General features: G+C 37.4%; 1 protein-coding gene across 2 annotated transcripts in view; it reads left to right on the forward strand.

The window, feature by feature from the left end:
* Positions 1–27,169, forward strand: part of NOX4 (NADPH oxidase 4) — a 129,216-nt gene that overhangs the window by 94,288 nt on the left and 7,759 nt on the right. For both annotated transcript variants that reach the window (XM_081154290.1, XM_081154289.1), the window contains exons 14-17: positions 16,265–16,384; positions 18,196–18,304; positions 20,738–20,806; positions 22,196–22,296. In XM_081154290.1, coding sequence (XP_081010416.1) covers positions 16,265–16,384; positions 18,196–18,304; positions 20,738–20,806; positions 22,196–22,296 — 399 coding nt within the window. The remainder of the gene's footprint in view (positions 1–16,264; positions 16,385–18,195; positions 18,305–20,737; positions 20,807–22,195; positions 22,297–27,169) is intronic.

Raw genomic sequence — 27,169 nt, forward strand, 5'->3', positions numbered from 1 at the left:
TCATTCATTATTGAAGATAAGTAAAAGTCAAGGAATTTTACATTTTGTGACACCCAAAAGTTTCTGGAAAGCTGAAAATTTAATCAAACAATTATTATTTGTTGCTTTTAGGCACAACACAGTTTGCCTGTTTACTCTGAGGTTGTTCACTCACTTTTATGGTTGTTATACTGACTCACTGAACAGAGACTTTATTCGTGAGATATGTTTTAAGAGCTAAAATATGGGTGAATAATGAAGAAATGAGGGCGTATTTGAGAGTGATATTTCCAGAGCATATGGTAGCCGACCTTTAAGGGAGACTCACTCTACACTGGTTAATGTAGGCTGATTAATGGACTGTGCTAATTTCAATTGAGGGTAGGTTCCGTAGTCAGCATAGTGCTTCTATAATCTTAAGCATCTTATTATCAAGATACACCTAATAGATAATAACACACAGTAAAATGTATTCTTTATTTAAAAAGGGGAAAATAAAATAAAAGGGAAAAGATATTCATGAAGAACTGACTAGGTATGTGTGTGTGTGTGTGTGTGTGTACACATGCATTTTAAGGGAAAGCCATTTTAAAAAATGTTCCTTGCAATAGTTCTGGGAAACACTGTTCTAAAACATAAGAATGTTCATTAATCACATTCTTACCTTCATGAACTCACCCTTGACCCATTGCCAAAGCCAGGCACGTCCATTCTAATCAGGATGTAACTGAGGACATTGTGCCATAAAAACTCCCAGAGCATGAAAAGGCATGGCTATTCACGAGAGGCAGAGAGCAGATGAGTGGAAAGAAGACAATAAATGTACACTTAATACAAAGTAAATGTTGATTTATAAGTTAGGGGGAGGAAATGGAGATATTGAAACTTAAGTTTTGTGGTTCATTCCTTAGCTGGTGTCTTTGTTACTACCTTGGAAGGATTTAGGGTTAAAATGTATTTAGACTAGATGGTAGCTGTAAACAATCCTATCCTGGTAAATGCAGCCTGGAGATGTAAACGGTTTAGGACATTTGGCATAATTTTACTCACAAGTGACTTGCAACCATTTTAGCAATTAGGCCAACAAAACAGGGTTCGATCACTCTGGAAAGTTCAACCGTAATGTGTATAAAAATACTGTGAAAATACAGGAATAAAATGTTGCGTATCTCTGTTTGGTTCTCATAAAGATCAAGTTGTCTGTGTGCTTAGTGTCAGCACTGTTTAGAGAGAGGAATATTATTTAAGACAAATTCAGAGCTGTTCCTGTTTGGCTTGGTTTGACACCAAAACACAGCCTTGATTGTTTGGGCAATAAAAGCAATGCCTTAACCCAATGTCATTTCCAATGGGCTGCTTAAAAATAGGCTTCAAACAGTGATATTGGGCAATATACTCAAACTGCAGAGCCTCAGGTGACCTTCCCAGATTTCATCTATTCTCTAGCTTATCTTTTCTCCCCAAAGAAAGTTTGCAGTTCCTCTTCTTCTAAACAACTGTCCCTCTTTGGTAATTTTTGTTCAATCTGCATGTCTACAATATATTTGAACTAAGTTACTTCCATTCATAATGAAAAACAATAGCACTTAATGAACACTTTCTACATGCTGGGAATTGTGTTTAGTGTTTAACGTGCCTTATTTCATTTAATCCTTCCCATTTCCCTGTGAGTTAGAGAGTGCTACTTCCCAAATTTTCATGCTTTACAGATTAGGGAACTGGGATATAAGGGGGTTGAGTGCCTTACTCAAAATCACATGGAAGAGCTGGGTCTCACACCCAGGCCTCTTTGGCCCCCCAACTTATACTTCATTGTTCTATACTGCCCCTCATTCATTCATCTGCCCATTGTTCCATTCATCCTTTCTTGAAATATTTATTGAATAATTACTGTGCACCAGAAGCAGTCACAATTACTGAGAACAGAAAAATGATTAGGACATAGTATATGGTTTTGGGGGGCCTGAAGTCACGGAGGGGGAAAGCAAAATCAGAATTAAATGGAGAAATTAATTATAGCAATGCGATGAGACGTACACATAGTAAGAAATTTACTAAATTCAATGGGAGAAGAGAATAGCAAGTGCCCTCCTCTGTAGGTTATTCATATAAAGTTGAATTTGCCCTTGAGTAAAATCTGGACAAGTGCTATGTGTGAAGAGGCTTTTTTAGATGGAGCAAAGAGCATGCAAGCCCGAGGAGCCACGGAAGTGGATGTTTCATTGGGAGATCACCTTCATGGAGATGGCAGAAGAACTGTGTGTGTGTGTGTGTGTGTGTGTGTGTGTGTGTGTGTACATACCCATCTTCAAGGAGGGGTGTAGGGGACACGAGGGCAGGGACTAGTTCATGAAGAACTGGATTACCATTTAAAGGAGCTTAGACTTGCCCTGCCAGGCATGGCTCAGTGGTTGAGCATCGACCTAGGATCCAGGAGATCACAGTTCGATTCCCGGTCAGGGCACATGCCCGGGTTGCGGGCTCAGTCCCCAGTCGGGGGCGTGCAGGAGGCAGCCAATCAATGACTCTCTCATCACTGATGTTTCTATCTCTCTCTCTCTCCCTCTCCCTTCCTCTCTCTGAAATCAATAAAGATGTATTTTAGAAAATAAATAAATAAAGGAGCTCAGACTTTGTTGTGAGATAATGGAGAGCCATGAAAGAATTTTAAGCAAAGGTGCAAGATAAGTAGATTTGCATTTTCGTAGATTTATCTTGGAGCCAGAGAGGGACATGAGCACACTCCGTAGCTGACAGTTTCATATTCAGGAGGGAAGTGATAAAGGGTTAATGATGTGGGAAAGGGAAGAGCAGGTAGACGTCTTCGGATGCTAGGAGGTATAATCAATAATGTGAAGACTATTGAACAAGAATGACAGGGAGGGTGAACGGGGTGAAAGGGAGGGGAAGGGAGGGAAAAAGGAAGGAGTGCAAGGAAGGAGTTCAAGATTTTTCACTTGAGTTGCACCAGCTTCCCGGGCCCATGACTGGGAACAAGTGGCAGGTCTCTCTCAGCATCATTTTTTCTATATTTCAAATGGAGGTAAAAGTAGTACTGAGGGTTTTGTGAGCTCTGTGTCAGGAACCAGAGGCAGAGACCAATACATATATTTCTTATTATTTCACAAGTACCTTTGCTCTAATGTTGCTTTGAGGAAGGCTCACCTCAGGGCAGGGGAGGGGCTCTACCACGTGGTCTGCTTTAGTGTCTGCACTCCAGCCTGAACCCTGACAGAAGGACACGTTGTTCTGCCTGACAGAGATGGCTCTGGCAATGGGATCTACCTGGAGAGCAGCTGATCAGGAAGGAGCTCTTTCCATGGTGTGCCTGCTTGTGGGTGGTACACGGCTCTTCTACTGCAGTTTCCACCATGGCGGCTATTGATAACATTCTTTACAATATACATAATATTTTAGTATTGCCTTTCATTAAAGGATTACTGCCTCTCATCTTCTCATTCTTAAACTTGGGTTTGCTTTTGTATGGTAGGTGACATTCCAACACCTGGCTGGCAAGAGATATAAAGAGCTGATATTGTGACTAGAATGTGAATGCAGTAATGAGGATTCCAATCCTTCTGATATATGCAGATCTAGGCAAGCAAGATGTCAGAATGAAGCTGCTCTATCAGTTGATAGTGGGTCCCAGCCCCTAGGCTGGGATTCACAAGTAAAAAAACCTATCATCAGAATTGCAAAAGCAACGCAAACTGACAAAAGCAAAGCAAACACAAAGCAAACAGACCTCAAGATCTGCCCAAACTGAGGCACTGCTGAAACTGAGAAAGGCCTGGCTCGGGCTGTGATAAGTGAAGGAACTCGGTGCAAGGCTAATGGGCGTGCAGTCAAGATGCCTCGGTGCTAAGTGACCGAATAACTCATTCTGCACTCAGAGAAGAACTGGTTCAAGGATAGAGCCAAGAGGGGCCTAGAGCGGCAAGGCCAGGCAGCTGAAATATCAAAACAAGCTGGGGAAGTGAACACTTTCCAGGAGATAAGTTAAGCACATGCAATTCTCCATCTAGTGCCTTTGAGAGCGAGTGACTTCCCTTGTCCTGTCCTTCCTGTGTTCTCAGCTGTCATACGTCTTCTCAGACATCAGTTGTTTCTAGCTTTTTGTTTTATTGTTTGTTTGTTCTGACTCAGAGATTGTCTATTACTTGAGAAAGAAAGTGGCCTAAGTTCTTTCTTTGTTAAAAATCTTAAAATCTCATTTTAATGTTCTTGGATAAAAACTATGGCTTCCTTTTTGCATATGGTGGTTTGCAGCTCCTCAATAATGTTCTTAGCTCTAGAAGAGTGCGATGTTATCAGCGTTAAACCGTGGTTTCAGAAACTACTTATGAACTCAATAGCTTAAGTTAATATTAAAATAGCAGTTAAAAGCCAGTCTTACAGTAAATTTATCAATTTATAATGGTTACAATAGTTTAATTTTGATAATATTATACTATTTTGTAGGAGTAGTGTAGTATAATATTTTGATAATATCCTGTTTTATAGGAATTCCTTGCCAAAGAGCTTTTCTTCCTTCAGACCCTAAATTAATCAATGGCCTTTGTTTGTAAGACCTTGATCGAGTGAGTCAAAACTCCAAGAAACAAACATCAGTTAAAGTGGTTTTTCAAACAAGGTTGCTCTTATTTATGCATTAGATTGCTTTAGGTAATAATCACACATTAGTTACAAAGATTTCTTAGCTCTCTGCTGATGACGTTTCCTTTCTTAAATTGTTCCTAAAGTTCAAACAATGTGGACTGCCACCCACTACCTCCCACCAGGTCTTAACTCAAATGTTAAGGGCTTATTCTGATGACCATGTTTAAAATCGCCACCCCTGCCAGCTCACTCCCTACGCTCCTTACCTGCTCACCACAAACATCAGTGTCTCGTGGGACATTTTTAGAAATACAGATTCCGAGACTTACTCCAGACTAACTGACTAAGAAAATCTGGGGTTGGGGCCCAGTACTCTGTGTTTTAATAAGCCCTCCAGGAAATTCTAATGCATATTAACGCTTGAGGACCATCAGTGAAGGACAGAAACATTTTGAAGACTCACACTTTTGAACTCTATCCCTCCTTCTTATTATGTTTATTGATGTGATTATCTTCTGGGAAGGGAATGGTTTAAAACTGCAATGCCATCCTCTCAGCGGGAACAGTTAATTACGTACATTCATCTTTTCCTGAGATGAAGAAAGAATTGTTGTGAAGGATGACCTTGAATCCTTCCAGCCTGCAAAGCAGTATTTCCCAAGAGGTCCTTGGCACAATGTACCCTCTTCAGATTTTTTATTTATTTGCTTAGGTGTGGTTATTTCTAACCAAAATAATGTATAATTTACTGTAATGATTAATATGTGATCATTAAGAATATGAATGAACTTTATAGTCAGATGTACAAGGATGTTAATAATAGTCTTTCTCCTTAATAGAAGGGTAGCTTTGAGAAAATTACTTAACATATTGGAGTTTTAGTTCCCCCTTCAGTGAAAAGGAGGTTATACCTTTTTGTGAAGGTTGTTGTGTGGATTAGGAGTGAAGATGCATATAGAATATTTAGCATAGGCCCTGGATTAAATTAAATGTTCAATAAAGAGTTTCTATTGTTATTACAACTCATTTTAGGTTTTGAAGGTAAGGATCTGAGATAATTCTTTTTTAAAAATTAGAACTTTTTAAAAAGTCAAAGCTAATCAGATAAAGGCAAATACATTTTCCAAAAATGTACATTTATGTTAGCATTAAGTGGATGTAAATTATAACACTTTATTGTTATTAATAATATTGAACATTTATCAAATGCTTACTGTGTCCAGGTACTATGTTAAAAGCTTACCAAGTGTATTATCATTCAGCTACATAAAACAGAAACATAGCTAAAAATGATGGGGCTTATTTTCTCATGTAACAAGTACCAAGGTAAGTGGCACAGGTATTGGTACAGTGCCAGTATGTTACCCCTGAGGGGTCTGCAGGCCTCTCTTCTCCTTCCCCTCTCATGATCTCAAGATGACTCCTTCAGCTTCACCGTCAGGCCCTTATTCCAGGCAGAAGGAAGAACAGCAAGGGCGTAAAAAGTCCATGCAAGCTGAGTCAGCTTCCCTTTCAAGAAACTCGGATCCCCAACCCCAACATCTACCTACCTCTAATTAGTAAACTGTGTTGTATTCTGGACATTCCTTACCTGTCTTCCATGCCAACCACTTTTTTTTTCCTGTTTGTAGTTAGTGATCATTTTTCTATGATAGGTATTCTTTGTCCCCTAGTAATGCTGAAGGCATGGATTATGTGTGATTTTATTTGCTGTTTTTGTTGATTGTACAACTTGGGGGAAGATTCCTATTCAGGTAGCAGACATCATCCTTTAGCTTTTGAAATCACTAAATCATCATTTTTATAAAGTCTCAACGGAGATAATATTCACAGAATACAAAAGAAAAACAGAGGGAAAATCCCATTTTATTATTGACATTAGTGGTGTTATCTGGAAAGATTCGCGCGAGCACAGCTTCTCAGAATTTAATGTGCATATGACTCACCTGGAGATCTTCATAAAACACAGATTCTGATTCAGGAAGTCTGAGGTTGGGCCTAGAATTCTGACTTTTTTAACAAGTTCTCAGGTAAAAATGATGCTGTTGGTCCAAGAACCACACTTGGAGTAGGAATGTACCGCATCGTATCAGTCAAAGCCTGACGAAGGACGTTTTATTCCATCAAGGTCAAATTTCACCGCATCTGTCAGCAGGGAAAAGAGACATATTCAGCATGTTAAGCAGAAAACAAGAGCAGAATAAAGAAGCCCCTGTCCTCACAGTCACCTGTCTTCCATTACAAAGGAAAATATGAAAGCACACCTTTCCTTAGAACAGAAAATTTTAGTATATTTAGTTTATTTAGATTGAGTTACATTCTGCATTATTTTGTAACGCTTATTTGTTCCGTTCCACTTGGTCCGTTTCTTGTGTGTCTTCTTCATCATCTTCTTCCTTCCTTCCTCTCCCCGCCCGCCCCCTTCTCTCTCTCTTGGTCTGTGCAGATAAGATGCATAACAATGATAGAAGCCATGGCTATTTATTAATTGAGTTGAGCTCTCTAACTAATAGAAAAGAAATGGCAAAAACAGAATAGAGGACACAGGGTTTTGGGGTTTGAAAGCGTGTGAAGACCTGCTGCAGCCTGGCTCTCGGCAGGAGGTAAGCTGCCCTGTAGGAAAAGGAGAGCTGGGAACAAGATGGAATGACTTGCTTTGGGGGGGGGGGGGGAGTAAACTATTTGAGCCTAAAGGCATATGGTAAGTCACAGAAAACAAAAGGATTCCTTACGATCTAAATAAACAACAGTTCAAATACAATTTATAAAATCACACTTTTTGTTGGAAAGGCTGACTGTTGTGCAGAAGTCTATAGATCTAAATGCAGTCTTAAAGAGTGTTTCATTGAATATATATCCTCCAAAAGCTTTCAGAGATAATGTCGTTTTAGTAAGGGTTGCAGCTGCGTTTTAAATATATGTGGGAGTGGGGTGTGAAATTTGGCTACATGTTGCACTTAAAAATTCACCAGGGGTTGTCAGTTTATAGTTCATGTTTCCAGCTAACTATCTAGTGTAGATTAACAACTACAAATTGGCAGATACAAAATATTCACAGGAGGAAAAGTACAGCATAGGAATATCTTCAGTAATATTGTAATAAATATATATGGTGCCAGGTGGGTATTAGACTTATTGGGAGGATCACTTTGTAAGTTATATAAATATAAACTTTTCATCCAGCTCCCCACTCCTCTCCCATCTGGCAACCAACCAACAAACAGAAACAAACACACATTTATAATTTATAATGTATGTTTGAAATGACAGGTAAGACATGAAGGAAATTGCTTGGAGTCATAAACCATAAGAAATTTCCTATTTAGATGAGTATGTGAAGTGAGTGTTTGAGTACATATTTGCTCTTAACAATGTATCAATTTATTCTCCCAAATATTAAGGCTTTTAAAAATATATATATGTTTTTATTGACTTTAGAAAGAGCAGAAGAGAGAGGGAGAGACAGAAACATTGATAAGAGAAACATTGACCAGCTGCCTCCTACATGCTCCCTACTGGGGACTGAGCCCACAACCTGGGCATGTGCCCTGACCGGCAATTGAATCATGACCTCCTGGTTCATAGGTCGACACTCATCCACTGAGCCACACCGGCTGGGCAAGGCTGGTTTTAATGGGCCATATGTATGGTGACCGAGATAAGTCCTGGACTCTGAGGACAGTTGGAGAGCAGATCAGAGACCCCTGCAAATTGCCTAAACTCCTTACGTGAAACATCATCACCAGATAAGATAGAGTTTAAATAGTTTGCTCTGCAGAAGAAGACAGTTGGGATAATTGACTTATTTTGTCCTTGGCTTTGAGAAACTTTTTTTAAAAAGATCCCCTGGTATTTAGTAACCATAATCTCCATCTCTCTTGGGTTGGAACAGTGAATTCATAATATGTATGTAGCCCAATAAACCCAGGAACTAAAATTTAGTTTAAAGTGATTTCAGATTTATGGTGTTCTGTTGCCTGGAAGAGCAAAGTGAAAATCCTCTTGTGGGGGACACATTTTAATTCTCAAAGGTCTCTATACATAAGACACCAAGATGAATAGGAGCTCATATTTTTTAAAATGAGAAAACAAAACACCATGAGCACATCAGTAGAAATCAGATCTTTAAAAAGTATAAAGCAAATGTTTAATATGTCTAAAGAAATAAAACAGCATTAAAATAATGATTATAAGACACACTAGACAAATGTCTCAAGGCGCTTTTGAAAAAGAGCCAATAGCAGATTGGTTGGAGAGAATGAAGGAATTGTCAAATAGAACTGAAATAATTATCCAGGAGGTAGCACAGAGAGACTAAGACATGGAGAGGCTGAGTCCGGCCGGTGTGTCTCAGTGGTTGGGCATTGTCCTGTGCACCAAGAGGTCGCTGGTTTGCTTCCCGGTCAGGGCACATGCCCGGGTCCAGGTTCGATCCCCAGTAGGGGGTGTGCAGGAGGCAGCCAATCAGTGTTTCTCTGTCATCAATGTTTCTATCTCCCGCTCTCTCCCTTTTCCCTCTCCCTTCCTCTCTCTCTCAAAATCAATAAAAACATATTTTTTTTAAAAAAACAAAACATTGAGAGATATGGTATAAGGAGTGAGAAATTCCTGCATTTCTTTAGAGATCCAAAAGGAAGAGAGAGAGAAAGTGTGTGTAGGAGATGCACTATTTGAAGAAATAATAGCCCAAATTCGGGGTTATCAATAAATCCCAAACAACGTAATAAAAAGAAATGCACCATGGGAATCGTTATAATTTACTTATAGAAAACTAAAAGCAGAGACCAACACAATGTAAAAGCTGTCAAGAAAAGAAACAGGAGGGTAAAAAAAGAAAAAGTGGGACAAACAGTACAAGGTGATATTTTGGTAAGTAATTCAACATAATTGAACTAAATTCTCCAGTTCAAAAGAAAAGGCTGTCAGAATGGAATGAGAAAATAAAATAGAGCAATAAGCTGTTTTCAAGAGATGCACACAAAACATAAAGATAGAGGAAGGCTGAAAGTTTAAGAAGGTGAAAAATATAGCAGAGAGATTCTAGCCTAAGAATAATTGTTTCAGATAAAAGAGACTTTAAGGTAAAAAATATTTGTAGGCATAAAGAGAGTTGCTAATTACTGATACAGGTTTTAATTGATTATTTCTCTGAATGAAAGAATTAGAACGAACTCCTGTTTGGGGAAGACAGTTTTGTTTGGTTTAGTTATAAACAGAAATGGAGTTCATTCTGGTGGTTGACATAAGCCACTTATTAGATTGTGTGTCCTTGAGCAAATATTTAAACTTCCAGAACCTCAGCTTCTTAATCAATAAAGTCGAATAGCACCACTTAACTCTCATTTCGTAATTATAAATAATTCACCTAATGCGTGCCGCACGGTCAATCACATAACTCCGCTGTTGTCAGGACAGGCAAGGAACAAGATGATGGTTTTACATTGTACTATCTTTCCATTAAACAAAAAGGTAAGGCCTATACATTTATTTTGGTCAGAAAAATAATCCTTGGGCTGTCCTGTAGTCAAAGATAGCTATTCCCTAAAGAAACTTGGCTGCTCCAGGGACTTGTTATAGTCTAAAACTACATTAAAAGTAACATCTCCTTTGACATCAACCCAGGTAGACTTATTTTGCTGACATTGGTAGGACTGGTTTGAGATCAAATCAGAAATTTATATTAGATGTGTTTTTTTAGTCTTTAAAACACCATAAAATTGTTCAGTTGTTACTCACCTACCTAATGGCTATTAAAATTTTTATTTAGTTTACTTTTTATACTGTCCTTTCATCGCCTACTCTTTCATTGGGTATGGCTACTAGTCGCAAGATCTTTTATGTCGTAGGCTAGCTCATCATATTCTTTTGTTCTTGGAAGTGTATTTATTGAGTAAAGTCTATTCTTTCATTTATTTTATTTTTTTATTTTTTAAATATATCTCTATTGATTTCAGAGAGAGGAAAGGAGAGGGAGAGAGAGAGATAGAAACATTAACAATGAATCATTGATAGAGCCCGCAATCCGGGCATGTGCCCTGACCGGGAATCGAACCCTGATCGTCTGGATCCTAGGTTGACGCTCAACCGCTGAGCCACGCCCGGCCGGGCAGTCAATTCTTTTATAATGTGAAATTTTAATTTCAAAGAGACTTGTCTTTATCAAAGTATGTAATTAAACGATACTTTTAGGGTCACAGAGAAGTTGGGGATAGAGGATGTTTTTGTTCTTTTTGTTGACCACCCAGAGTCAAATCTCCTTCCATCGCCATATATTTGCCCCCCTGCACCCTTTACTACCCCCAGTGCCCTTTCCCTGTAACCACCAGGCTGCTCTCTGTGTCTGTGAGTTTTTCATCAGTTTCTCTTGTTTGTTCATTTGTCGTTTTCAGTTTTGTATCCCACTTATGAGTGAAATCTTATGGTTCTTGACTTTTTCTGACTTATTTCACTTAGCATGATGTTCTCCAGATTTGTGACACTATGATGGATACTGAGAGTATCATACTAAGTCACTTTCGCTTTTATCTTTATAACCAGCAGACATTGCAATTATTCATCTGGTTCTCTTTTCTTTTTCTGTTTGCGGCAGCAGGTGGTAGTGTGCCTTACTCATAGTAAACCTTCTGTTGTTACATGATGAATTAAGTAAAAGCACATTAATTCCCTCCATTTATTTAATCTTTAAAGTAATTTTAGAATGTCTGTTGTAACCAAAGTTGTCCTTTGTGAAACCTCACAAAGGAACTAGTTTGTTAAAGAGGGACTACCTTTTTGTTTTTTCTTGATTCTAGGTCTCCATTTCCTAAATTGTTCTCTATAAAATCTTAACAGGCATTTGGTGAAGAAAAGAAATTTATGGTGAGATATGTTTACAAAGTATTGTGTATCCTCTGCTTGGAGATTATTAAGGCACTTCGGCTTGTTGAAGGCTTGGAGACATTTTGAATTAAAAATATTTTAAAACAAAGAAACAAATAAAATAAAACTTTGCTTAACACATTTCCCAAATTTATTTGAGCATGAAATACTTTCCCTTCCCCTTATACTATTGTTCTTTGAAATCCCTTTTGGGAAAGACTGGTAAAATTAATATCAGGTTTTTAATTAAAATGTTTTTCTTAAAATAATTGTATGACTTCTGACTAGCTCTCTCCTCAGTTGTCTAAATGAGTTCTGTTTTAATTTATTATGATATCAGTGTGTTTTGGTGTATGTGATAGGAAGTGTTGGGAAATAAGATTTCAAGAAATGTTGGTCGTACTTTTATCTTTTAATATAGTTTAATTAATTTGTGGCTCATAGATTTTTTTTCCCACTGAGAAAAGATTTGATATAACTGGTGTAATAGCTGATCGATATTACTCATTAAAACAACTAATTCCATTAATATTTAATGGATTCTACTTTTAAGGGCAAACATCAATATTTCGAAAAATGTTTATATATTTCTGAGTGGGTCGGGGAAGAGGATTCCTCCTTTTCTTAGAATTCTCTTAGGTCCACAGTCTTCATAAAGAAACTTTTCATTAGTCATCAACTACACTTTAAAAGTATGTCATTTGATCTCCCCTCCACTGTGTTGCTATAAGACTTTGAATAGTTGCCTTTACTTTCTGTGATCTTGTCACAGATATAATGATAGTAGCAATAAAGCATTCTTTTAAAGACAAGGTACTAAGATAGGGAGAAAAATCACTGCTCATAAATTACAGGCAATGGATTTTTAACATTAATCAGGTGAAACATGTAAAAAGTGATTTAAGTAGTTCCCCTTTCTGCCTCCCTCAAAAACCCAGGTGCCAAGTAATCAATTACTGTCATTTCATTTTTCATCCCTCCTCTCAAAAAATCAAAATTTTATTTCACCTTGTGCAAAAACATTTGCAATGAGCCCAGCTGGGCATAGCTCAGTGATCGAATATCGACCTGGGATCCAGGAGATCGAGGTTCGATTCCTGGTCAGGGCACATGCCCGGGTTGCGGGCTTGATCCCCAGTCAAGCTGATTCTCTGAGGTCCTTTAAACTGCATTCCCATCTACATTTTTCATGCCATACTGTGAACTTAATCCACTTCTTGTATTTATGCTGGACTTCTCAGATGGCTTCACAGTGGGCGGTAGGTTCTCATTAATGCCATTAACAAAAAAATTCTGATCCTTGTGACCCTCTATAATACTTAGCAGGCTTTTTCTGAGTTATATCTGATTGCTCCTTTTAGAGCTGTAGGAAATCAGATTTAGAGAGCATGAGTAACTTGCTGATGATCCTAACCCTAGTAAGTGACTAGAACCCTCTGAGTTCTTGTCGTCTTGTCCAAAGTTATTCTGAAACGCCAGAGAGTAGCTGTTTTGAGTATCAGGAGGTGGTATGTGCGAGCACGTGGGCTGGAAAACAGACAAGTAGAAAACAATTAATTGCCTAGTAACTCCTCTCTCGTATCCTTTGCTAGTCAAGTACAATGTCCTTGTGTCAGTTTTTCCTTTTTGGGAACAGGCTTGAGTAGAGAAGTGGGTAGCACCAAAATTGCTGGGGACAGGAGTTTAATTTTCTGTCTCCATAACTTTGCATGTAGAAGATACTTAATAAGTATATGCCAATGGAGCATGTGTTAGATAATCACGTTAAAGAGAAGCTCTCTACAAGGATGGGGACTTTTGTCTCTTGTTCACTGCTATAATCTCCAGCGCCTGAAGAGCCTTTTGTAGGGTAGGTGCTAAAATATTTGTTAATGAACAGGAACCAGCATGGAATGATCCAAACAGAGCGTCAGTCCTGACAGAGTAAAATTCATAAACACAATTATAAGGAGATTGAACAGAGAAACTGAGTTGAAAGTTCCTGGGAAGGGTTTAGCTCGTGTACATATATACTTAAGCCAACAATACTTGATTTGTACTTCCTGTTACTTTCCCCAGATACTTTTAGATCTTTTTTAAAAAAAATATGTCTTTATTGATTTCAGAAAGAGGAAGGGAGAGGGAGACAGAGACAGAAACATCAATGATAAGAGAGTCATTAATCAGCTGCCTCCTGCAGGTCCTCTATTGGGGGTTGAGTCCCAACCCAGGCGTGTGCCCTGACTGGGAATTGAACCTTGATCTCCTGGATCCTAGGTCCATGCTCAACCGTTGAGCCAGGCTGGCTGGGTGGTGCTTATATATCTTGCTGAAAAGATTCTACTCCCAGATGCTTTTATATCTAGTAACTTCACTTCATTTAGATCTCTGTTCTAATGTCATGTGCACAGAGAGATCTTTCCCCAACTATGCCTTAAACAGCCTATGCAAAATTTCAAGTGTATATAAAAGTAAACAGAATAGTATAATGAACTTTTATATACTAAATCACTGTGCTTCAATAATTATTGTTTTACCTATTTTAAAAAGCATATATCACTATGTGGCATTATATCATATATCTTTTTTTTATCTTTATTTATGGGCTAGCCCCTTTCCTACTAGAATCAAAGAACCATGAGGTCAGGGACTTTTTCTACCTTGTTCACTTCTGTATCCCAGACAGTTTGAACAGTGTCAGGTACATTGCAAGTAGAGAAAACCGTTTGTTGGATGAAGGAATGAATGGCTAATTAAGAGAAGATTGCAATAAGTCTAGTGGATTCAAAATAGTTGTAGAGATTTATAATAATCTTATTTTTGCAATTGGAAGTACTTATTTTTAATCCCAATTTTGTTGCTTAATGCTTATGTTCTAAATTTGTTTACATGGTGGAAAGTGGTAGAATCAATTTACATATGTTGCTTTTGAGCCACTGATATTTTGAGATTTCTATCAAGAGTTCAATATGTTGTATCATTAACTTATAAATATATTTTTATTTGTTGAGTAAATAAGCTTTAGAGTGTGAGTGAGGTAGGTTAATAAGAATTAAGCATATTCTGAGTATGTGATCTATCAGTATTTTCTGAATTTCTGCTATGTTTAGAATACTACCTTAAGCATTTAAACTTTGACTATTTTTCTTGAGTTACAATAAGTAGCGTTTTTAATAGATTGAGTATTTTTTTTTAAAGCACTACTCTTGCAAGTTTCCAGGATTTAAGTATGTACTGAACATGTAGTAGTCAAGAGGGTGTACGTTCTGCTGCAGTAACTAGTTAACCTGGAAAACCCCCTGAAAGCTTGATGAAACACATTTGTTTCTTGCTCATGAAGTGTCTCCTGAGGGTCCAGTCACCCTCTAGGACAGTTTCCTTTAAGTGTTAGGTCAAGGATTTAGTTGGCTTTGTCTTCTGGTTCAACTCATGGCTCTCGGTTCCCGTGAGAGGGGCAGAGTTTTCCTTGCCTCGTTCCAGCAGGAACAAATACGGCTTCCCCTCACGGCCAGGTGGTCAGAATTAGACATGAGGCTCAGCAGAGCTACAAAAAGCCCAGGAAGTGTTGTCTACTGGGCACCCAGGAGGAAAGGAAGCCGGATTTTGGCAGTGATTAGTAGTATATAACACAGACTACATACCATAGACCTCAGAGGTCAAAAGACTACCTTTTCATTAATTCACTTAGCAAATGTTAACAAACACCTACCCGGTAAGCCCACGGATGCCTAATCTTAAACGATCTGTTACAATCCCTCCTAACAATGAGAGACATGGATATCAAAAGGCTGACAACACAAATGTACTTTTTAGGATTGTTACTATTTTTGAGCAAAGTTATGTTTTTTAATAATAGAAAAAAGCTTTAAAATGGCAGTGCCATATATACATAAGTGTTTCTTTTTCATTGACATAAAGGTGTCTGGAACTAGATAGGCATAGAAGGGTATGGTAATTCTATAGTCATCAAAGATAAGTATTTAGACCATTAAGTCAATATTTTAGGCACCAGGAAGAAAGGGGGAGGGATATAGAGATGCAAGCTTCAATGGAGACAGCTTCTTTCAAGGAGCCTTCCAGTTTTTCCAGTTGCACTTACATTTACACCACATTAACAGAACATAGTCACACAGCCAAACTAGGTAAGGGAGTCTGGGAAATGTGGGGTTTTGTCAGGTACTTTGCTTCCCTGAATGGAGTTAATGTTTTGTTGCTAGGAAAGAGCGGGAAGATGAATACTGACTGAACGATTGGCAAGTATTTTTGTGGTTAAGAAGGATTCACTCACATACACACACAGTTGAATATTTAATCACAAGTAGAGTAATTAAAGATTCCTTTGAGACTGTTCTTCATCTTTTCTACACTAATAAAACCTAACTGGGGCAAGAGGAGAAGCTGTATTAGTTTCTTTTCTTTCTTCCTAGTGCTTTTCTGTTCACATGATAAATGTTTGCGTAAGTATTTCTGCTACTGACTTTGCCATTAAAAAGAACATTCTTGGATATAGACACAGTAAAGCAGTTGGTATTTTAATGTAGTCAAATATAGTAATATAATAGAATCAGACTTTTAACTTGTCAGCTATCTCTCATGGTCCTATATACATTTTCCTATATGTTTAATTAATGTTTCTCTCGAAAAAGGCATGCTTAGAAACAGATGGATTATTTTAATACTGACAGTTCATAAACAACATTCCTTGTTTTTTTAGGCCTGTAACTATGAGAAACAATAAAGTAAGACCTGGACCATCACAAAGCCTAGCAACTGGGGTTAGCATATTTGCTGCGAATTATAGAAAAGGAATTTATTTTCATCTCTCCCACCTTTGTCTTCCTCTCCACAGGCTGTATATTGATGGTCCATTTGGAAGTCCATTTGAGGAATCACTGAACTATGAGGTTAGCCTCTGCGTGGCCGGAGGCATCGGAGTAACTCCATTTGCGTCAATACTCAACACTCTGCTGTATGTCATTTTGATCCCTTTTATTAATCCAGATAAAGAACTGCCGATATCTTAGACATCTCTCTTTTAGTCTGAAGTAACTCTGTCCAGAATCTGTGTACTTGCTATTGACGGGACTTCATTTACTGATTGATGAAGGGAGTAATTCAGTGATTCTCAGCATGTGGCTTTGGCTTTCAGCATGCTGTCCTGGAAAATATGTCAGCACCACAGCTCTGCGCTCCTCTGTCCTTACCCTCTATTAAAGTTACTCCACTGGCCTTCATTTCTCTACTGCCTCGTCAGTGTTAAGGGCACTATTTATCTATCCATCAACAAATATTTTTGAGCACCGATATGCCAATCTATCTTCTAGGTAGTTACAGGTAATACAGCCCTGAATGACACTGAGCCCCTGCCCTTAGAAAGCTTAGTTCAAATGGGGGAGGTAAAAATAAACCAGTGAGAAATTCTGAAATAACATTACTTCGGAAAATATTAGAACTATGATGAGAAGAGGTATTCATGGGATATAGAAATAGAGGGCCAGGGCTATTGTAAACGTGTGGTCAGGGAGAGCTTTTCTTTCTCTTTTTTTTTACTATATCTTTATTGATTTCAGAGAGAGGAAGGGAGAGGGAGAGAGAGATAGAAACATCAGTGATGAGAGAGTCATTGATCGGCTGCCCCCTGGACCCCCCCCACAGGGGATCAAACCTGAAAGCTGGGCATGTGCCCTGACCGGGAATCGAACCACTATCTCCCGGATCCTAGGTCGATGCTCAACCGCTGAGCCACACAGGCCAGGAAGGGAGAGTTTTTCTGAGGAGATGACAGAATGAGCCCATCATTTCTTGGTCTATTACTCAGCAAATTTAAAACAGACAGAAGACTAGAAATTTCAGAGGTAAGATAGCTTAACCAGGAAATACTTTTTCAGTTATTTTTGTCCTAGGATTATAAGCAAAAATTAAATGATTAATATTAATTATCATGAAAACACAAACAAAATGACAGTAGGAAATTATTCTCCAATCTGTCACATTCACTTACACAGCACAATTCACATTAAAAGTCTGTTTGATGGAGTACCAAAGGAGAAACAATAAGGTGATGTGTTTGAGTGATATTTTATTTCAGTTTTAAATACTTGATATAAAGTTGGGCCTTTTTGGAGGTTTTTAGAAAAATAACCATATTGCATGCCAGAAATCATTTGTTTCTGAGAACATATTACAAGTTATTTGGACACCTAAAGTTAAGAGAAGGAAAGAATATTTTCTTAACCTCAAGCCGACTTCCTACTTATAAATAGGAATCCAGACTTGGAATCATGAGTTACTGGAATGCATTACATAGTAGGTGGTTGTGAAATCTCCTTCTTTAATGATATTATGAAGGGGATAAACAACCAATTTCTGGAATGGTTTGGCTCACTTTGCCTGGAAGCCAGGGCAAGAATGATGAGGACTCGACTGGAGCCCTGCCGAGTGATAGAATTCATTGAAAACAGAGAACTTTTTTCTGAGTTGCAGGGGTGTGATTATTCTGATCCAGGAGTTTAGTTTATTACCTTCAACTGGAGATGGGTGATATGCGTATAATATCCACAAATATGAGCACTGAATTCATGGAGTAGAGCATGTGTCTGACTCAGTATATTCGTTTCAAATTCCTTTGGGAGTTATAGTAAGTGCTACGTCAGATGCTTGAATGTAAATGACTGGTTTTTTCATTGGTTGCTTACTAATGAAAAGCAAATTTTCAAAGATGCAGGGATTCTTAACTTTTTTTGCCATCCTAATCATTATGCTGTTATTTTCATTTTAAAGGGATGACTGGAAACCATACAAGCTTAGAAGACTGTATTTTATTTGGGTCTGCAGAGACATTCAGTCCTTTCGTTGGTTTGCAGATTTACTCTGTGTGTTGTATAATAAGGTAAAATTAGGTTTGTTTCTACTTTTGCAATTTTTAAATTTAAAAACATAGTTATTTCCTTTCAAGTTACTAAAGTACTAAATGCTTGCTGTAGAAAAAAATCCAAAAAATATTCAGATAAGTAGTAAGAAGAGAAAATCCTTTAAATAAAAACAACAGATAACATTTGTTAATTGGCACATATCTTTTTAGATACTGATATCTGTGATTATGTATATATATCTATGATATGATTTAACATAGAAATGCTGATGCTATGTTCTTACATAGAATATTTTAACACAAATGCATGCATGTGCTAGTAATGGGTGCACATATATGTACATGATGTATGCAGATGCGTGCATATGGGGTGGTGAAGGAAGGCAAATAGAGGGAGACATCAGCAGACAATAGCTACTGCATTTCCCATCTTTTGCTCTAACAGCTGTTACCTCTTATCTCCACTTTTAATCTTCCAAATGGACCATCACCAGACCTTTGGCACACTATGCAGAATTTCAGAAATCCCAAATTCTAAGTTTTATTTCTTACAAAGATGAAAGCAGGCATCTTCATCTATCCTACATGTAACCTTTTATTGACCTATTAATATATCTATCTTTATTTTTTCAAGTTATAAAAGTAATACACATCTTTTTTGCATCTTTGGTGCAAATTTTTCAAATGATTCAGATAAAGCAAAGCCTTCCCTTACTATTTCCCCACCCAACCTATGTAACAGGAGGTAACTTGAGAATGTTTATAGATCCTACCATACTATTTGCGTTGTTCTGAAAGTTGCTTTCTTAAACTTATGACTATGTCTTAAACATTTTTAGTAATAGTACATAAAGAGTTACCTCATTCTTCTTACTGCTATAGAGTATGTCATAGTATGAATGGATCTGCTTCATTTAACCATTCGCTCATGATGAATATTTACATTTTTTATTACAAAGAGCAAAGCAATGAATATCATACATGCCGTTTTGTGTAGATATTCACTCATCCAGTCAGTCATTCTGTATTTATTTACGAACTTCCCACTATGAATGAAAAACTGTTCTAGGACCTGGAGCTACACTGGAGATCAAAATAAAAACAAGTTTCTGATCTCATGATTTACACTCTAAGGGGAGAGGATAGACTATAAACCGATAAATGGGATGTCCGATTTAGATTAGGACAAAGAAGAAAAGGGAAGTGGGTAAAGCAACAAAGGGTGAACAGTAGAGGGCATATTAATGTCTAATGAGTATTCAAAAATGCCCATCAAAAAATGGTATTTGAGCGGAGACTTGAGTAAAGAGCATGAACAGACAAGGCATGTATCTTGGGGAAAGTTTTTAAGGCAGCTGGCCCCAACTTCACAGGCAAGCACTCTGATGCAATAGTATTCGATTGGAGGAAGATGAAAGAGGGTGTGTGGGCAGGGGAGAGTAAGCAAAGGGAAAATCGTAGTAGGAAAAGCAATCAGAGAGGCCATGTGTGTGTTTTTTGGAGAGAAGGGCAGATTACATATGGCCTTTGGATTTTATGCAAAAAAGAAAGAGATGAGTTCTGGAAATATACCCATAATAATTGAAAGCAGTGACTTGAACAGATATTTGTACACCAGTGGTCATAGCAGCATTATTCACAATGGCCAAACGATGGAAGCAACTGAGATGCCTATCGATGGATGAACGGTTAAAGAAAGTCTGGCATATGCATATAATGAAATATTACTCAGCCTTAAAAGGCATAAAATTCTGAGACATCTTGGGAATGTGTGTGAAAACACCAGTCCCCAGGATACTGCAGTTTCTAGAGGAATAAAAGGTGAGTAACGGCTGACAAAGGAGACTGGTCAGAGTGGCCAGTGAGGTAGTAGCAAAACAAAAAAGGAGTTCTGTCTTTGAGGCTCAGGGAGGAAGTGTGTCAAGAAGAGCAAAATCACCGCTCTCCAATTCAGGAGTATTTTTTCTGGGTTGGTCTCAGAGACTGGACTTTCTGAGTTGGAGGTTGTGAATGAATTTAAAATTTTAAATTATACTGACAAAACTCCCCCAGATGAGACTAAAATCATTTACATTTGCATCAGAGAATATGAGAGAAATTTATTCCAAAACATTATATTACCAATCTTTTACATTTCTACAAGTCTCTTAAACAGTGGGATCTCATTGTATGTGCCCCTCAATGCTATTGAGATGGTTATTGGCCACTTGTATTACTTCTGGGATTTCCTAATTCTCCCCTTGCTTATTTCCCAATTTTCTTTTACTCTTTCTTGAACTGTATGCATTTTTGGGGGGGACACTATATATAGAGAGAGATTTGCTTGTAGATATTGGCTGTGATTAGACAAGATACATGTTAAAAAATTCCAGAATCACATGTGTTAGAATAGGAGGAAGCCTGAGTATACAGAAGTAATTTTAATGTCTGTTTACTTTTATGTCCTCTCAGTTTTGGCAAGAGAACAGACCTGACTATGTCAACATGCAGCTGTACCTCAGTCAAACAGATGGGATACAGGTATGTGGCTGGATGCTCCTGTAAATGAACAAGTCTCTTGATCATAGGAGATTTACTGTAGGGGCTGTGCTCGAAGGAAACTTCTGCAGGTGGTTTGAACAGGTTTCCCACAGGAAGGCCTCTTGGAACGTGTCCAGAAACCTCATGGCTCGTCCTGACGTTGACCATAGTAGGCTGCTTGTGTTTGTTTTTGTGTTTGTCTTCCTCAGAGGGAGCTGGAGCAGACCTTCTGAGTTCAGCTCTCTCCTCTTCACTGTTGCCCAAGTTCTTTACCTGCAGAGGTCAGAACATAACTGAACACTCTTGTGACTGTGTTCATCGAGAGGAGGTTTTATATGGAAAGAAAAAATAAGGTCATACATAATTAAGTTTATTTCCCTTCAAGGGAAACTAAAAAGAACAGCAATAGCTATCACGCATTATTTATCCACTGTGCTAGACACTGTGCTAAGCAACTACACACCTCATCATATAATTCCAACAGATTCAAGAGGTAGACGATATTGCTATCCCCATGTTGTCGATGAAGAAACTGATGTTTACAGACAGCAGGGAGCAGCTGCGTTAAGTGTATAAATCTGGGCATGAATGCTTTTGCAAGTTTTATTTTATATTTTCTATCATACATTTCCTGAAATGTTTTGAATAGGAAATATGAATGCTTGTCCGTTACCTCCAAACAAATCTAACCCTATTTATTCTAGTCAGAGTTCTTACTTGGTATGTAAAAATATTTTATTTTACCACTCCTATGAAGCACGTCGGTACCATTATCCTCATGGTAGTGCTGTGATTAAGGTACAGGGCGTAAGCTGCACTTGGTTGTCAGTTTGCTGAGACCCAGATACTTTCTGCTCTCTTCTCACTTCACGCTGATTCCTCAGCGCTCATATTCTGTTCATTGCAGACACCAGTTCATTTGAGTTGTTGGTTGATAGTCCAGAGATTTGGAGCTTTTCTGTCTTAGGCTGTCTTGTCTAAGATCATTTCCCCAAATTTATGACTATAGTTTGTAGTATTTTACCCATCTAATGTGCCAAATATGACAACTGTATTTGCAGTGCAAAAACAATTCAATAAAATTTATGTGCTGAGGCCTTTTTTGAGAGTAGGCAATTAGAATGCATTCTTCAACCTTGCAGTTGTTTAAAAATGAAACAAATCAGCCATTTGAAATAATGGCATTCAAGAAGAGAATGAGTTTTAAAGGGAAAGAGGGCGGAAATGATGTTCTAACTGACTGTACTTAATAGGTTGCCATTTGCTACTTATATTCTTTATATCACAGCAATTTGGTAGGAAGCCACAGCACCAGTAGACATGATGTTAGAGAAATGGGTAATTTGCCAGCTCTGTGTCACATAAAATATGATGCTTTCTGTGTGGCAGAAAATAATTGGAGAAAAATATCAAGCACTGAATTCAAGACTTTACATCGGACGTCCTCGGTGGAAGCTTCTGTTTGATGAAATAGCAAAATGTAACAGAGGGTAAGTACAATTCTTCAGCAAATTTCTCATGTGGCTGGTGACCAAATTAAAATATTCCCAAGTCCTTACATGAAGTTTTTAGGATGAATTAGTAATGGGTTTATAAATTAGCCACTTAAACACTAAATTATCACTATCAAAGGAGGAAGCAAAGCAGGGACCAACCACATGGATATGTAATGCCAAATAATTAAAATTTGGCTTAGAAATAGTGTGTAAATTATTTATGAACTAGACTCTTCTACCTACTTTTTAATTTGCAGAGATCCATATTAAAAGAAGTGTTCATTCCCACAGCATATATCGGGTGATCATGGGAAACGTTTTGCAAAACCATGTTAGCAAAAAAGGGAGCTCTACCAATAATTCTAACGATGCATGCACTTAAAAATCAGCTTTTTGCACCTTTTTACCAGAATGAGTACGTTTTTTGAAGCTCTTAGTTGTTATTTGCAATCTCTAAGTCATAAATATTTTAAACATAAATTTTTTTCTTGGAAGCTATGATTGCAGAGGATTTTAGCATTATGGACTATGTTTCTGTGATCTGAAGAGATTACTACTGATGGAAAGAATTCACTTTAGGGCATAGAGTAGACAACCCATTTGTCTTCTATAAACTTGTTATAGTGCAAAGCAATAGTCTACAGAAATCTAAAGCATTTGGAAAACCATATACCCACTCACACATTTTAAAATTTCATCATAAAATTAAATAGTTGCAAAGGCTGTAATTTCTAACATATTGCAGATGTTGGCATTTCACTATTGTAACTATTTTAAATATATCTACTGGAATCCAAATATCATAGTTTCTTGATACCAACTTCATATATCGTAAATACACAAACAAACTTTCATTAGTAGTTGGAAATTATACACAATTCTTTTTTCTACTTGAACTTGCATTTCTATCCTGATTAACCTGCAAAGTTTCATCAAAATTCAATATACTTTTATATTTGAACTAATTATCTCTTTGTTGCTAACCTAAACATATTTCTGCAACAAAAATGTACATAAATTAATTATTTAACTTCTAAAATTTCCTGTGACCCTAGGCTCTACTGTTAATTTTTTTTTCCTGGATTGAGTGGTCATTACAATTATTAGTATACAGTTGATTAACTCATAGTTTTAAAAATATATTTTGAAAAATATAAAAAGGATATTTGACTGTAAATGAATGAGACAGCTTATGAGAAGGAGAGATTTTTAATAAAATCCAAACTCATGAGTTCATGGCTGAACATGATGTATTGAAAGAATAACTGTTGACTCCATCTTCAGAGAATTTGTTTTTGGAATTATGGAGTGAGCCCCAGAAGCAAAATCTAAAAAGGAATGTATACGAATGTCATTAAGATTTCAGCCATGTTTGAAACCGCTTCTGTATTTCCTTTGCTTGAAGAAGCAGTTTGGGGTTGAAGAGGGAAGCGTCAGTGAGAAAGCAGAGGCCCCGTGTCACATGCAGGGCCCCAGTCGCGGTGACCTACAGACTGGAAAACACGTCAGCCCTGTTTGGGTTCTGTCCCTTCTCATCTTTCCCCAGTGCCATCCGTCTTATGCGTGATCATCTTGTCATACTCACCTGGGTCTCGCCATGCGCCACGCACAGCTCATTCCTCTTCGGTGACACTGAACTGGCCTCTGACAAGCATTCTTTTATTAGTGTTTATGGTATCCTGCTGAAAACTTTGATACTTTGGGGGTTTTAAAATTTTTTTATTTTTATTTTTTGCTTCATTCTGAAACCCAAGCCCAAAGCAATAGAGGATCACTTACGGGAAATTGGACTTGGCTTATTGGTTTCTTTGGTTATTTCTTACTCATTTGTTACACTCTTCACGATTTAGAGGGATTTTGCATGTGTATTTGGTTTTTCCTTCAAACAGCAAGCTGGTTTAAGACGAGCAAGTGTGCACCGCCTACTGTTCGCATTCTGTATGGCACTTTCGCTTTCTGTATTTGCTCTACTCAGGCACCTAAAATGCATTGCTTCTTTTTAAGATTTTTTAAATTTATTTTTTAGAGAGAGAGGAAAAGAGAGGGAGAGAGAGAAACATCGATGCCAGAGTACATCGATTGGCTGCCTCCTGCATTCCCCCCACGGGGATCAAGCCCACCACAGGGGCATGTGCCCTACGGGGACTCAGACAGGCAGCCTTGCGGTGCACAGGACAGAGCCCCACCACCTGAGCCACACTGGCCAGGCCAATGCATAATTTTTAAAAGGGATTTTTATGCGGCATAGTTTGGAAAAGAATGAATCAACATCTTAAGGGTTCATTAACTAGAAAAAGGTACTATTTAAATAGAAGGGTTCATTTTAGATGTATAATTTTTGGTTAACCTCATGTACATAAATTACAAAAAGAACATATAGAGGTTGAAATAAAGAATAAATACATAAATAATTTTAATACTGTATGCTGGGCTACAATTTAATCCTCAAAAAGTGATTATTCATTAAGCCAGTAGGTATTAGTTTAATAAACTATGTAGAATACAAATTTAAATTGGATTAAGCACTCCTTGACATACACACACAACACACACAGACTTATATATATACACACTTATGAAAGTATGTATACACATATAAGTACATATACACATATAAATACATACACATTTATGTAAGTATATAAGTATATGTGCATATATATGAATGCATGTATATTTTAAAAATATATATTGAAAATATAAAACTTTATTTTAACAAAAATTGAATGAATCTACAATATATAATTTTTTAACTTAGTCTTTTTCAGAAACAGTATAATGACGAATAATTTTTATGAAATTATACTCAATAGTATTCTAGAGTATGGATAACATGGCCATTCCTATCCTGCTTATGGATATTTAGGTTTCCTCTAGTCCTTTATGCTACCAACAGTATTATAGTAATTGTCTTCGCACACACTTCTCATGCTTGTGTGAGAGTATTGCAATAAGTCAGGGTCCTTGAAATGGAATTGCCGGATCAAAGGGTGTGCACATTTCAATGCTGCCCTACCAAAACCAAAAAGCTGAATCAATTTATACTTAATTTACTTTGCACTTGTGCATGAGAGTGATTCCTTTTTTGCATGGCTTTTTTAAATTCAGGAAATGAATTATATGATGGTATTACATGATTAAGGGACGTGAAGGAGCTTTTGAAGTCACCTTCCCTGCATCATTATTTTACAAATGAAGAAGCTAGGATCCTAAAAGATAATGATTTGTCTGAAGCTATGGTTAATGAGTCAGAATTCAAACAGGAACCTCTATCTTCTGACTGTGAAGTTCTCTGTGCTGAGCATCGTCCCAAATAGGAAAAGTGGCAGTCTTATTTTACCACCTCCCTCTTGGGGACAGTGTGGTGTTAAAAGAAACCATTATGTACACTATGTATATTACAGAAGAATGTTAACTGTAATATGCTAAAAGTTTCAACAACTAATTTTTTAAAAACATAAAAAAGATACTCCACATATTACTTTATAAACTATCCAGTAGTTAACAACCTGCCAGAAACTGCAAGTCTTGGTTTCTGATGTGGGGCTTAGCACATGTGCTTCTATTATTTTGGGCCTGTTGTTTCTTTTTTAGCAATTCTCTTAGCAACTTTCAAATATACAATAGAGCAGTGAATTTCAACCAACGTGCCAGAAGAATTTTTAAACATTCAATACCTGACTATTTAGTCAAAGGCATTGACCTCTTTTCCCTTAGATTGTTAAATAAAAAATGACAACAGCCAACACAACAATAGCCATCCAGTGTGAATGAGTCAAAATTATACCTCTTTTTTTTTGGTCAGCTCAGCAAAAAATATATTTTTTGGTGTACCACAGAATTTCATTAGTTAGCTTAGTGTGCCATGAGCTGAAAAAGGTTGAAAATCGCTGCAGTATTGTCAACTGTAGTCACCATGCTGTACATTACATCACCAGAACTCATTCCTGTAACTCAGAGTTTGTGACCCTTTGTCTACCTTCCCCCTTTTCTTACCTCGCCAACTTGCTCCTGGCAACCACTCGCCTGCTCTCTGTTTCTGAGTTTGGTTCTTTTTAGATCCCACCTATAAATGAGATCACGCAGTATTTGTCTTTGTCTGATGTATTTCCCTTAGAATAATGTCCTCAAGGCTCATACATGTTGTTGCAAGTGGCAGGACTTCTTTCTTTTGTTATGGCTGAGTAGTAGTTCAGTGTGTGTGTATGTTTACGTATACACACTTATCATGCCAGCTCTCATTTTTTTATCCGTTCTTCAGTGGACACTGAGGTTTGTTTCCATGTCTTGGCTGTCGTAAATAATGCTACAGTGAACATGGGGGCGCAGATATCTCTTTAAGGTAGCGATTTCATGTCTGTTTATTATATACCCAGAAAATGGATGGCTGGATCATAGGGTAGTTCTATTTGTAATTTTTAAAGAAATATCCATACTGTTTTCCATAAAAACTCTAACAATGTACATTTCCACCAATAGTGTACAAAGGTTCCCTTTCTTCATATCCTCAAAAAAACTCATCTCTCGTCTTCTTTTTTATTTGTGTTGGTTTTGCAAATTGCTCTTTTTTCACATTTTTTTTCAGTTTTATTGAGAAATAATTGACAAGCCTCACTGTATAGGTTTAAAGTGTCCAGCTTGATGGTTTGATTTACATATATTGTAAAATGACTACCACAAAAGGTTTTGTTAACATTCATCATCTCATAGGCACCATAAAAGGAAAAGGAAATTTTTTTCTTCTTGTGATGAGCATTCTTAGGATCTACTCTCTTATCAACTGTCTTGTACATCATAGAGCAGTGTTAATTACACTCACCATGTTGTGTATTACATCCCAATACTTATTTGTGTCACAACTGGAAGT

Source organism: Miniopterus schreibersii (assembly GCF_964146895.1).
Source record: "Miniopterus schreibersii genome assembly, chromosome: 12".
Lineage (NCBI taxonomy): Eukaryota > Metazoa > Chordata > Mammalia > Chiroptera > Miniopteridae > Miniopterus > Miniopterus schreibersii.